This window comes from Abramis brama, assembly GCF_963993115.1.
Source record: "Abramis brama genome assembly, chromosome: 5".
In the NCBI taxonomy this organism is placed as follows: Eukaryota; Metazoa; Chordata; class Actinopteri; order Cypriniformes; family Leuciscidae; genus Abramis; species Abramis brama.
Genome location: NC_139967.1, coordinates 12,853,414 through 12,868,149, shown reverse-complemented (window position 1 = coordinate 12,868,149; position 14,736 = coordinate 12,853,414). Strand labels below are relative to the sequence as shown.

The following is a 14,736-nucleotide window of genomic DNA, read 5'->3' as shown; positions in this document are numbered from 1 at the left end:
TTCTCACATACCTGTAGCTATAGAGAGCTTAAATATGTGTAGGATAATATGGTGAATACATAAGATGCAAATACCTTCACAACAGCTAAAGATCTCCACTACAATATAGTGCATTACACTACAATGTATTACCTTCAAAAACATATATAGCTATTGTATTTACCCTATATATTATAAATGATTCTAAAATAATTTTTGGTTAAGAAAAATCCCCTTGTTCACAAAAACACTAAACGCTTTGAATATCTTTCTCTCGCTCTCTTCATTGTGAGATCTGGGTGAGAACACTCTATGAAGCAGCATTTTCAAACAGGTAAAACTAGTTCTCAAAACAGTGGCATGTGTAGTTTTAATTTACTTTAGATATGGGCTGTGTTTTTCATAGTATACAGTACTGAACTTAATGAAGAACCTAATTTTTGACCATTGACATGGGTTTTTTCCCCCTCTTTTTTGTAATATTACAGTTTTTGGATATCCATCCATCTATCCATCTTCTTCCGCTTATCCGGGGCCAGGTCGCGGGGGCAGCAGTTTCAGCAGAGATGCCCAGACTTCCCTCTCCCTAGACACTTCCTCCAGCTCTTCCGGGGGGACACCGAGGCGTTCCCAGGCCAGCCGGGAGACATAGTCTCTCCAGAGTGTCCAAGGTCTTCCCCGGGGTCTCCTCCCGGTGGGACGCGCCCGGAACACCTTCCCGGGAAGGCGTCCAGGAGGCATCTGGAACAGATGCCCGAGCCACCTCAGCTGGCCCCTCTCGATGTGGAGGAGCAGCGGCTCTACTCTGAGCTCCTCCCGAGTGACCGAGCTTCTCACCCTAACTCTAAGGGATCGCCTAGCCACCCTGTGGAGAAAGCTCATTTCGGCCGTCTGTATCCGGGATCTTGTCCTTTCGGTCATGACCCACAGCTCATGACCATAGTTTTTGGATATGTTTATCAAATATAGTGTTGTGTTTGTCAGCCTTATTTGCTGAGCAGCTCATATTTTTCCCAAAAAAAATGTAAACCGTAAATGAGAACATTTATGTTTAGAGCTAGCTAGTTCAAGTTATGATTGATGTAACAAAATGACAAATAATAGAAGGTTACAACTGAGGTCTGCAGAAGAGAATCTCTGAATGTGCAAAGGGTGTTATGATCAAATGCTTGTTTAATATTGGTCAACAACATTTCATTCAAATGTCCACTTAATCTTTCATATTTGATCACTTCGGTGTGATAGAAATCATTGCATTCCCCATTTGCATGATTTTAAAGGTTGTGTAAATCTGTGGGCTGTCGGTGGCCTGCTATCTGAGGCAGATCAAATAACTACTCCTGAGACGTCTCTTGTTGGATAGAACTCAAACAACTGTGGGAATGCGTTCTATCCAACAAGAGACGTCTCAATCTGACACAGAGACAATGAGGAGCCAGAATAAGGGCCTGCTCACATATCGCGTCTTTTGCGCGCGCAAGTTCGTTATTTCAAATGTAGCCGCGCGGTATGCGCGCTCATAATGGAAGCGACGCGGTCGCGGTGCGACGCGCTCGTTTTTTCCAAGCGCGTCCGCGCCGCATCGAGATAAAAACATCTCAACTTTTCAGAATGCCGCAAGCGCACCGCAGGTCACGTGACAAGAACCAAGCTTAGCAACGACAGACGCCTCCGAAGCGCAACCCCCTCGAGCGCTTTGGAAAAAGGAGAACGCAGCGCGCCTAGCGTTTTCGACGCGTTTTTATGCGCGATATGTGAGCGCCGCCTAAAGGCCAAACCCTGCGTAGAGAGGCTCTGGGAATGTGGAGTGGAATGTGTGTAAGTGTATGACTCTGTTTGTGTCAGAGATGCTGTAGAAGGAGAGAGTGCCAGCTGTCCAGTCCAAATACACCCCTACCCTTTTAGAGCGAGATGAGGATGACGGTAGATGCATTTTAGTCCTCTCATTATTGTGCCAGGCTGAGAAACTGTTATCAGAGCAGATGAGCCTCCAGGACTTCTCATTGGATCCAAACTCACAGTCATTACTCTCTCCTTTCCTCCTGATACCTTTATATGACGCTGAAACATAGACTCCGTTCTTCCCATTCCACTCAACCTCCCAGTAACAGCATCCAGACAGACTCTCTCTGCACAGAACCTGAGGATAGCACTTGAATCTCTCAGGGTGATCTGGATATGACTGTGTCTCTTCTACATGTGTCACAGTTCTGCTCCCCTCAGACAGACACAGATGTGTGTGTGTAGTGTTTGGGTCCAGTGTGAGCTCACAGGCATCTGTACTCAGACAGGAATAGAGATCAGAGAATGATCATAGACAACACAATAAATGTAGAAAAAAGTCTCACGTGTGTGTGTGTGTGTGTGTGTGTGTGTGTGTGTGTGTGTGTGTGTGTGTGTGTGTGAAAACCTACATCTTCGTAATCCAGCTGTAATCCTAAACTTGCCCTCATGGTTCAGACTGCGAAAAAAAAAAAGTTAATTTCTGCCAATTTATAACACAAACACAGTAAAGATATTATCTAAAATCTGTTAGTGTTTTTCCTATAGTTTTAAACGTATCTGTTGCAGGAAGAAGTAAATTTACTTAACTACAGATGTACATATGTTTTATGTCAGCAAAAGATATATGTATACAAAGTTCTGTCATGAAACTCTAGACGGCACAGGCTAATAGGTCCTTAATTCAATCTGCTTGCAATCACATCATTCTCTATAGGGCACAGCTGATTGGATCCTGTTAAATCAGTAGCCAATGAGCTCACTGCTCAACATTCAAAATACTTGGTCAGCATTTGCAGCACACTTTCAGAAAACCTCTACCTACCCCAGCTCTATCTGTATAGATCTGCTAATTCATGTACGCTATATTGTACAGCAGCAGCATATCTTACTTGCTCACAGCAGCGGGTGTATAGGGTGACCACCCGTTGTACCGCACAGCATTTTCACCCCTTGCTCCGCACGTCGCATATTGAGAAAATGTCCCGCATTTTCATCAGTTATCATATTAAGAAAACATGCATGCGTTCTTTTGCCTTTTTAAGAAAGTATTTTATTTATTCTTTTTGCGGCGTAGTTTTTCAGTTTCAGTTTTTTTATATATATTTAACAGCGCTTTGTCAGAAGTACAAATACAACAGCCGTTTTTTAAATCCTATCCAGTGCTTGAAAGGAAAGGAGTAAACACGGTCACTAGTAAGTTGTGACGGCTGTCAATCAAAATGTGGAGCGGTGATTCGTTCCATGTGTTGGAATGGATAATTGGATGGATAAATGGATAACTCGGTAAATTTAAATTGAACAGAATTGATCAACTTGCTGCCTGCTGTGGTTGTTTTAATTCACATCCTTTCTAAAAAATATGAAAGTTTTTGGTTTCATGTTGTATATTATATATATATATTTTATTTGTTCGTTATTTATTTTATTGGATTTTAGTTGGACTTGGTCAGAACTGTTTCAAAAATAGTTATCTGCATAATGCCTGCAGCCTTTGGGCTCAGTGATGTTGAATTGAAATGACATGTAAAATAAAGACATTGTGATGTAATGGTGTTTTCTGGAAGGGACTAAAGAACTAAGCATTTTTATCAGCTGAAAAGCAGAATACAAATGTTTTTATTAAGTTAGATAAACATTATATAATAACATTATATTTGTCCCACACAAACTTGTAATCGTCCCACATTTGGTTTGTTTGATGGTGGTCACCCTAGTTGTGTATGTATTGGCAGCAGCAATAACCAACAGCAACAACAGCAGCAGTAGCAGATCTATTCCGCCAAGGCCAAACACATCAACATTTTTCACCATCGGGCCAAACGGTTGTAAGAACGTTAAGGAAAGGTTCCAGTTATGTTTCCACTTGAGCTTGGTTCGGCATGGCACGATTACAAACTGTTCCCGGAAATCTCAGCAAGGTTAGCCAACCGTGCTGGGAGAACGCATGTAGTGATGTCGCCATTTACATCTCATATCGTCTGTAAACTCTTGCATTACCAAAGCAACTATTGACACATTTGTATAACATTGCAAAGAGCAGCCGTTATCAGCCCCACAGTGGAAAATTAAACCATATCCGTACAGGATGGGTCGGATCAGCACGGAATGGAATGGTTAGCAAGGAGAAAGTTTTGGCCTGATGGTGGACAAGCAGCTATTGTCATATCCATTACTATGCCAAATAGAAAGTTAATAGTTTCAAAACTATTAAAACACTCAGAAAGTTGTCATGACAGAAATTTGTTATGTGTTGTTTTTATTTGTACTGCATGCCATTTCTATAGGTGTTACTTCACTATCATTTTGAAGATTCCATGAAAAAAGATATTTTTGGATGTGCATGCTTGCTTTCTATGGTTGGTTGTTTGTTTGTTTGTTTGTTTGTTTGTTTTGTTTTTAAATCCTTATTAATTATTTTTGTACTGTCTCCAAATTTCTGTCTAGTAAATTGGTTAACAATAACAAGTAGCAAATCCTTGTTCACGGCTGTGATGTCACTTAAATAAAGCCATATATTTCCCACAAACCATCTAGACATCCTTAAAATAAACTAATTTACTTATCTAAATTTACTAAAAAATAGACTTCATTTGAGATGTATTATGTGAAGTTATTTTTCTTACTAAATGTTTTTTTTTCTAGTTGTAAGTAAAATCTTCAGCATTTTGTTAGATTTATGTAAAAATAGAAAACTATTTGCCAATGCGGTAAGAAAAATAAACTTGATTCACTGTGTTCTCAAGGGTGCCAAAATGGTCAGAATCTATGCTGATTTGATGCGTCTCAGTATCTGAAACAAAAACTTAGTATACACATATAACTAAATACACGCATATAATTAAATACGCATGACAAAAAAAGTCTTATTGTACAACATTCTTGAGTATCTCCAATTTGCAGGTTGGATCATTCACTCTAGCCAAGAGAACCTGACCACCTAATTCTCCTGGATAATTGCAGCTGAGGTCCAGCTCTCTCAGGTGTGAGGGGTTTGAAGTCAGAGCTGATGCCAGGACAGAACAGCCTTTCTCTGTGATAAAGCAGCCGGACAGTCTACAAAGGCAGACATTTAAAGATGTTGAAGACATAAGATCTCGATCTCTCTCGATCTCTCTCTCTCTCTCTCTCTCTCTCTCTCTCTCTCTCAAAATATATTTTATATAGTGTGTTTAAAATCATATAGTGTAAACTTTCATTGACAGTGAAATGTGAGCTTGTGAAACACCTCAGTATCTCCAGTTTACAGTGTGAACTCTTCAGTCCATCCGAGATCATCTCCACTCCTGAGTCCTGCATGTAATTTTTGCTCAGGTTCAGCTCTCTCAAGGGGCAGTTCGCTGATTGTAAAACTAAGGCCACATTTGCACAGGACCGATCAGTGAGATTACAAATGGACATTCTGTTCAAACAAAAATAATAATAATATGATAATAATAATAAAACACTAAAATGCATAGCAGGTGAAAAAAAGATTAAAATGCATAGCAGGTGAACTGACTCATGTGTATACCTCAATATTGCAGAAATTTTCTTAAATATAACACAGACAGCTAAACAAAATATTTTGATTTTTGAGCATGAAAGTACAAAGCGAACATACTCTTGTGCATTAACATACATTTCAAAATATATTAATAGACAGTCATATTACTAGTATATCAATGAAACTGATCTGAAACACAAACCTCAGTATCTCCAGTTTACAGTGTGAACTTTTCAGCCCAGCTAAGAAAATCTCCACTCCTAAATCCTGCAGGTCATTGTTACTCAGGTCCAGCTCCTTCAGAAGACAGTTTACTGATTGTAGAGTTGCAGAAATCACTTCACAGGACTGACCAGTGAGGCTACAGCTGTCCAATCTAAACTAAACAGAGCAAATTAATTACATTCTATTATGTTTCATAAGGTAATAATATGTAACATCCTGATGATATTAACAACAACACAATCCATTCCAAATATTTAAATATCTGGTCAAAGATCAAAATCAAGCTTTAATGCATGTCTAATACTGTCAGGATTAAAAGGTACACATTCAGACACTGCTTCACAAACCTTAGTTTTTCCAGTTTACAGCTATTTAGTCCAGCAGAGAGCAACTCCAGCCCTGAATCCTGCAGGTTGTTATTACTGAGGTTCAACTCTCTCAAGCAGGAGTCAGTTGACTGTAGCACTGAGGCCAGAGTTTTACAGGACTGGTCGGTGAGTTTAGAGCCAGACAAACTACAAAATAAAAGGATATTTTACACCAATACCAGCCTTGGGAAACGTGCTTATGTTTTTTGTTTTGTTTTACATTCAGTTCTTCAAATAGTGTTTGCATAATATTTTACATAGTTATTGCTTTAGTCCAATGTCTATTCATGTTTCCATTTAATGTTTATACAATTTCCAAATTAAAGGCATACATTTTTTATTTATTTAAAGTCTTACCAAGTTTGTGTGTGTTCATAAATTTTTTTTTGACACTGCTTCAAAAATAATATAGAAACAAGAATACTTTGGAACACTTTGTGTAACTTTTATTCAATACTACTAATAATGTCTTTTTGGGTGTTTATCATTTAATATTACCTCTTTTTTTTTTTTTTTTTTTGATGATTAGACATAAAATCTGCAATCTAAATTTTTTTTTTTTTTTAGTGTTCTGACTATATTCTTTTCTATCTTTACAGACAACAGTGCTATTCTTTCCCAGTATCTAATCTAATGTATAAAATGATATGAAGCTGACCTCAATAACTCCAGTTTACAGTATGGACTTTTCAATCCAGCAGCGAGCCGCTCCACTCCCGAATTCTGCAGGTCATTGTTACTGAGGTTCAGCTCTCTCAGGCATGAATTTGCTGATAACAGAGCTGAAGCCACAGATTCACAGGACTGTATGGTGAGTTTACAGCATTTCAATCTATAAAGAAAAAATATTACAAATATATTATTGTGCTGAATATTACAATAAAATGATCGATTGAAATGAAATGATCTCTAATATTTTTACATTTTATATAAACATACCACCACATAAAATAATACAATTTTAAGAATAATTTTTAACCTCTATGGATTTTGTGTTGTATTGCTTGAGGTTTTGCTCTTCCAGCACATCCTCTGCCATCAGAAGCATGTTAGCCAAAGCTGAACAGTGGATAGAAGACAGATATATTTTTCTTTTTCCTTTCCCTTCAGCTTTAAGGAAAGCCTGAATGTATTCAAGAATAGAAGTATCTTTCATTTCAATCAAGCAATGTGAGAGATTAATCCATCTTTCTGGTCTAACATTCTGCTTTTGACTTTGTTTGAGGTTTTTTATCACTTTCTTCATCATGCTTTCAGGGTTGTCCTCAATGTGTGTGAGCAGACCTTGGAGAAGTCTCTGATTTGACTCCAATGAGATGCCATGAAGAAATCGAAGGAAAAGATCCAGATGTCCGTTGTCCCTTTTCAGTGCTTCATCAATTGCACCCTTCAGAAACACATCAAGTGAAACTTCATTGGACTGCGGTTTAAACTTTCCTCTCCCTTTCTTCTTCTGGAACATTTTCAGAACATCACTGTTCTTGTTTAAATAGTTGGAAAACAAAAACAACGTTGCAAAAAACTCTTGAAAGCTCAGATGAATAAAGCAGTACACCTTCCTTGAATGGATCACAGATTCCTCCTTAAAGATCTCAGTGCAAATCCCAGAATACACCAAGGCCTCGTAGACATCTATGCCACACTCTTTGAGGTCCTCATCATAAAACAGGACATCACCATTCATCAGAGCTTTGAAAGCCAGCTCAGCAAGTTTCAAAATCACATCTCTTTCTGACTGCAGTAGCAACTTTGGATCTTTCCCATTTCTCTCACCATACTTCTGCCTCTTCATATCGGTCTGAATGATCAGAAAATGTATGTACATTTCAGTTAGTGTTTTGGGGATTTCTGTACTGTGATCTTGTTTCAGGATGTTCTGAAGCACAGTGGCCGAGATCCAGCAGAAGACCGGTATGTGACACATGATGTGAAGGCTTCCTGCTGTTCTTACGTGTGAGATGATTCTGCTGGCTTGATGTTGATCTCTGATCCTCTTCCTGAAATATTCCTCCTTCTGAAGGTCATTGAATCCCTGTACTCCTGTCACACGGCTGATGTAATGAGAGGGGATCTGACTACCTGCTGCAGGTCTGGATGTGATCCAGATGAGAGCAGAGGGCAGCAGCTCTCCTTTAAAGGACAAATCAAGTGAAAAATGAACCTAGGGGTAATTAACACATGGTTACCGAGTCGATCGTTCCCTGGAATGCGTTTTCATGAAAATCGAATATAAAGTGTTTTATCTCTAAAAACAGATTAGCTCATAACAGCAGTATATGGGGCACAGAGTAAGTGAAATTAAATCGCTATTTAATACCACTAACAAGGCTCAGAATAGCCTCACACTAACACGGTAACATAATGAGGGTCCTTACATACAAACCGAAGCATTGAGAACTTTGTAAGTGTACAGACAGTTTAATAAGAAGATACTTTATAAAGACAGTACATTACGCGTTTACATGCAGGATCCATCTTGGAAAACAGTCTTGACTAATCGAGCCACGAACCCCGTGCTACGTTAGATTTCACAAACGCAATTCCTATCGACCAGCTCTCCTATCGATGGCGTTCGTCGCTCGATTAGTCGAGACTGTTTTCCAAGATGGATCCTGCATGTAAACGCGTAATGTACTGTCTTTATAAAGTATCTTCTTATTAAACTGTCTGTACACTTACAAAGTTCTCAATGCTTCGGTTTGTATGTAAGGACCCTCATTATGTTACCGTGTTAGTGTGAGGCTATTCTGAGCCTTGTTAGTGGTATTAAATAGCGATTTAATTTCACTTACTCTGTGCCCCATATACTGCTGTTATGAGCTAATCTGTTTTTAAAGATAAAACACTTTATATTCGATTTTCATGAAAACACATTCCAGGGAACGATCGACTCGGTAACCATGTGTTAATTACCCCTAGGTTCATTTTTCACTTGATTTGTCCTTTAATGAGATTTGACATCAACATGCCCACTGATGATGTTGTAAAGGCATCAAAAACTTTCTCACAGTGTAAAAATGTCAACATAATTCTACTTTCATCCAGACCATCAAAGATGAATAAGACTTTACACAAATCATATATCTTTGTATCAAACCCAGAAAGTTCTGGGTGGAAGTCGAGCAGAAGTCTGTGAAGGCTGTACTGATCATCTTTAACCAAGTTGAGTTCCCGAAATGGAAGAACAAAGAGAAAATCAATATCCTGATTAGCTTTGCCCTCAGCCCAGTCTAGAATGAACTTTTGCACAGAGACCGTTTTTCCAATTCCAGCAATGCCTTTGGTAAGAACGATCTTTATGTTTTCTTTTTCGTCTTTTCTCTCATAACTTGGATCAGGTATGGGCTGGAAAATGTCATTGCAGTTGATTGGAGTACCTTGTAAGCGTTCAGTCTTGGCTTTCTCTATTTGTACAACCTCATGTTCTTCATTTACTCCTTCACTTTCTCCCTCTATTATATAAAGCTGTGTATAAATCTTGTTCAGGAGGGTTTTATTCTCTTGTATATTGATTCCTTCACACAAACTCTCATACTTGTTCTTCATGCTGGTTTTGTGACTATTTTTGATACGCTGCAGGATGCCATCTACTGGTTGGTAAGAGTTCAGCTGCTCTACAGCAGGACCGGACCTTCTCATGTGTGGGTGTATATCGGGAAAAATTTCATCATCTCCAGACAGGTACGTAGACTGATCTTGATCCATCTGTTTCTTTTTCCCACTGCAGAAACAAAGACAATAGAAATACAAAAACATTTTTGTAGACTGAAATCAATTAAAATATTAAGACATGGTGTCATTTGTAGGACTTCCTATTGAGTAAATAATATAGGATATATTGAACACTCTGAGACAGCATTATCTTCAATATAACTCCCAATTTAGCTATTAAATGTAAAGGGATTATAAACAGAGACTTTAGAGATACAAAGATGGTGCACTAAATATTACTTATGAAAGGAAGAAAGTGCAATCCACAATAATGGCAGAATAAGTCCCTGTTATAAGCTATGAGGTGAAGCACAACATTACAAACTTTGATTTGAAGCAAAAAAGACAAATCGGACAAGTCTGTGTACTTAACAGCTTTAGTGATAGAAAGAACTACAATCCCATTAAGTTTTATCAAATAAAATCAATAGCGAAATATAAAATTACTCATTTAAAAAATGTTGATTATACATAAAAACAATATATTTTAAGTTTATTGCAAAAATATGCATGTACTGTATATTCAAATATTTAAATATTTTGAGAGTGGAGGGAGACTGACTTGATTATGTAATTTGGGGTTATTCATGGAAGGAGCTAATGAGATATTAGGGTTCATTTGAGATGCACCTCACCTTGCCTGAAATTTAGACAAGAGTAGGTGGCTGCAGTGAGGGGAGAAGTGAAATAAGCGCAGCCAAGATGGATAGTTTTCCCATCTCGTAGTGGATCAGACACCTCCGAAATCAATGGTGGATGTTGCGTGATTCACACTCAAGTGCTGTGTTGCTAATAAATGTGATGTATCTTAAGTTCTGTTACTTTTATATGAAAATAAATGTTATAGATGTAAATGTAAATAGATGTTTCTGAATGGTTAGTTGATGAATTTATGTTGCTGATGTGGAGTTAACTATCTTCAAGTCTTTGATTAGCATATTTTGTCATGATAATCTATAAAATCGCTTGTGTGGGAACTGTTGTAAGATGCCTATGGAGTGACATGCTATTGCATTTGTGTTACGTTCTGTATTGCATGTGAAAAGACGGAAGCAACAGCTTGAGCAGACTCACAAATGTGCTCGACTACAACAACTCTTCCTCTTCTCAACGTGGACTGCGTGTTCCCGGGAGCAGGGTTTATGTAAATTTTAGGTGTCACTAACCCGAGAGGAATGTTGTGTAGTCCCTACCAGCCGTTTGTTGTAGTCCTTAAAAAACAAATATCTTCCTTTGCTTTGAACTTTGAGCATTGTAACTTTGCAGATGTTGTTTATGCTCAAACAGCAACATTACATACTAACTAAAGTTAGAAAAGTGAAATCATAATCAACCACCCCTTTAAGCTGTGTTGTCAGCATGTGGTTTCCCATCATGCTTTTGATCAGCGCAGTTGGAGGAGAGCAATTGCGCCTGACTGCAGAATCCGGCACTGACGCCTCACCATCTCGAGAGTTTTTTGATATGAGCAGAAAGATATCAGAGCAAGTCGGACCACACTCTGACACATTTCTAACTGGCATGCATCTCACGGTGATCACCGGTAATCGGTTCTGGGCAGATTTTGCTCATCTCAAACAAGCCTCTTTTGGTTCATTTTGCTTGTTTCAACTCTCTGATTGGTGGAATCTTCTGTACAGCATTATGGGTAATGTATTTTTTTACCATGGATTCTGATGTTAAACAATTATTTTAAAACCAAGTTGAATATAATGCAGGCATAATAGGTTTATAATTTATTGTTAAAAATCTATTTCCCTATGAACAAACTTTCCTTGAAAGGGACTTATATACAAATAAACTTATAAATAAACTGCATGCTCTCATCTACAGATACATAATGCAGCCACTGTAGATCTTACATTCACATTTACCTAGAAACATTTGGAATTATACAAAATGTTAAAATTAGAATTAGTTTCAGAAACTTGTATTTAAATAAAATAAAGGATGTAAATTAATAAAACAAATGGGACTTAAAATCTCCAGTAATATATATATATTTAATAATATTTCCACTTTGTTACATGATTCCATTCCTGAAGATAATTAAATGAGCGTTAATGGACGTGTAAACACACCTGTGTTTGAAGTGTTCTACTTTATCACTGAATATAGGAGGCTCAGCCATGGATCTGTCACTCTTCAAAGACACACAACTTGGTAGTGGAGATGCTTCTTTCTGGAACTGGTGGTGAACAGCACAGGCCTTTTTCCCTGAAAGACTGAAAATGCGGAAATTAATTAAAAAGCCTGTATATATTTCATGCTCAAGGTGAACCATGTTAAGCCCTGTCTGTGAAACCAGGCCATGATCTTTCAAAACTTTTTGGTCACACGATTACAATTTTATTTTTACAAGTGTATATTCAGCTGACTTACCTGTGTTGAAAGTGTTCTGCTTCATCACTGAATTTAGGAGGCTCAGCCATGGATCTGTCACTCTTCAAAGACACACAACTTGGTAAGTTAGTGGAGATGCTTCTTTCTGGAACTGGTGGTGAACAGCACAGGCCTCCTTTTTCCCTGAAAGACTGAAAAGGCGGAAATTAATTAAAAAGCCTGTATATATTTCATGCTCAAGGTGAACCATGTTAAGCCCTGTCTGTGAAACCAGGCCATGATCTTTCAAAACTTTTTGGTCACACGATTACAATTTTATTTTTACAAGTGTATATTCAGCTGACTTACCTGTGTTGAAAGTGTTCTGCTTCATCACTGAATTTAGGAGGCTCAGCCATGGATCTGTCACTCTTCAAAGACACATAGTTTAGAACTGGAGATGCTGCTCTTTGCAACGGATGATGAACTTCACTCTCTTCTTTTCTCTCATCATAAAAACCCATTTTAAAGGTAGCACTCCCTTCCTCTCTCTCCAGATAAACACTTGGCTTTGGCGGAATGGATTCTTCTTCCTCCATAATAAGCAACGAATGTCAAACTCCGTGAAAACACAAAGTATGTAAACATAAAGCACAATTGAACACCACTAAATATCTTCAGAGCAGTTCAAAATAAAAGTCCTGACTGCGCATTTTCCTTATATAATATTGACTAATCATATTGACTAACGGTACTGTACCACTGAAGGAATATTTAAATATCTTTATACAGTTTTTATCACGCTGCTTCAGCAGATTAGACGACCTACGAAATCAGCCTTCAGAAAATAGTGGATTTAATATGGTAATAGATATCCCACTGATTTTAAATGATTTTTTTTGGATCAAAGTCTTCTCACCTTAAAGTGAAAGTATTGACAAACTCTGTTAATAATTACCTTTAAACTTTCGAACAATGTGTGTTTGTAATCCGACACTTATTATAGGCTACTTAAAAAACGAAACGAAAACGAACTTTTTGATCTAACAAGGAATTAACTACAAGTAATGTGCATCAGATTACTTTTTGGTGTAACGAGTAAAGACACGCATTACAAGTAACATGCATTACATAATCATATTACTTTTTGATGTTATGAGTAAAGAAATGCATTACAATAACGCACATTACATAATCAGATTACTTTTTGATGTTATGAGTAAAGAAACGCATTACAATAACATGCATTACGAAATCAGATTACTTTTTGATCTAACAAGTAAAGTAATGCATTACAAGTGTCATACATTATGTAATCACATGACTTTTTTCGATGTCAATGAAAATTACATTCTAATAATACAAGTACATTTATTTACAGTAAAAAAATTCACTGCAGATTAAGTTTTTAAGTTTTAAATTTCAAAAACAATATTCACATTATAATTATGAATTGTAGCTGAAATATAGCAATAGGTTGGCTTCACGTGACGTCACGCTGCTGCATCGCGAGAGCGCGAAATTCAGATGGAGGGCAGGAAGTGAAATAGCTGAGGATCTGCCGTCTGAAAAATGCCAATGTTTTGTGTAGTTTACGGCTGCTCCAATCGTTCTAATCGAGAAAAGGGAAAGCGTTTTTATAGAGTACTGAAGATTGTCACTCATAAAGGTGAGAAATGTAAAAAGCTCACAGAACAACGGCGTAAAAAGTGGATTTTTAACGTAAGTTACGTCTGTGGTCGGGAGGAGCAGAGTCTGTTAATGCCCGTGTCTGCAGCGATCACTTCGTCGGAGGTATGTTAGCTAGCCAACATGTTTTTTGTGTCTGTGTTTATATAGCATTAGGTTGTCGTTAAATGCTCATTTACTTACTCATTTACTGTCAGTGAAACGTGACCCAATTCCAATTTTTTGCTCATATGTGACACAGATCCGATGTGTTATATGACAGTGTAAACAGGAAAAAAATGCATGCATTCGGATATTTCGAGATCGGTTTCAGGCCTCATTCATATGTGGAAATAAATCGGATATGTGCCAGTGCGACTGTCATGTAAACAGGCTGATCGGATTTTCTGAGGCATTAGGCGACGTCTCCGCGGTTAAAGCCAATATTTTAAACACAATATGCTCCCACCAGTCCCGAGATCTCTCTCACACACAATAACTTAAGCATATGTGCAATGATGGCACTTTTCGTCCTCCTCCGCCTCATAATAATGGTGATGTTTGGCGAACTTCGCATACATCGCAGAGCTAGGATCAAGCATATTTCACGTTCGTCAATCTGTGCAAGAGAATTGAACCCTTTAAGCATGCGCGATGTTTCAGATAGTATGGCAAGTGTAAACACATGAATCGGATATGGGTCAGAGTTGAAAAAACGTGTAAACGGACGGTCAAAAAATCGGCTAAATACGGACACTCCGCAATGGTTTTCTCCATAGATGTATTCTCCGTGTTTACTTCCTGCCCTCCATCTGAAATCGCCCCGCCTTCGCGCGTCATCATAACCACGTGACTGAAACCCACCTATTGATGCATGACGTCCACTACAGTGGACATGTGATTAATCAGAGTTTTCACTCAATCTAAAATCAAAACTTGGAAAAATTTACTGTGATATGACTCATTAGATATTGC

General features: G+C 38.0%; 1 protein-coding gene across 1 annotated transcript; it reads right to left on the bottom strand.

The window, feature by feature from the left end:
* Window positions 1-209: 209 nt before the first annotated feature.
* LOC311083077 (uncharacterized protein) lies at window positions 210-12,773 on the bottom strand. The gene is made up of 12 exons (XM_084114329.1): window positions 12,463-12,773; window positions 11,853-11,996; window positions 8,993-9,781; window positions 8,385-8,388; window positions 7,035-8,221; window positions 6,719-6,892; window positions 6,040-6,207; window positions 5,670-5,843; window positions 5,210-5,383; window positions 4,864-5,037; window positions 2,394-2,440; window positions 210-2,256 (listed from the first exon to the last, which is right to left on the bottom strand). The coding sequence occupies exons 1-12, from the start codon at window positions 12,690-12,692 to the stop codon at window positions 1,745-1,747; spliced, it is 3,777 nt and encodes a 1,258-aa protein (XP_083970455.1). The 5' UTR covers window positions 12,693-12,773; the 3' UTR covers window positions 210-1,744.
* Window positions 12,774-14,736: the final 1,963 nt, after the last annotated feature.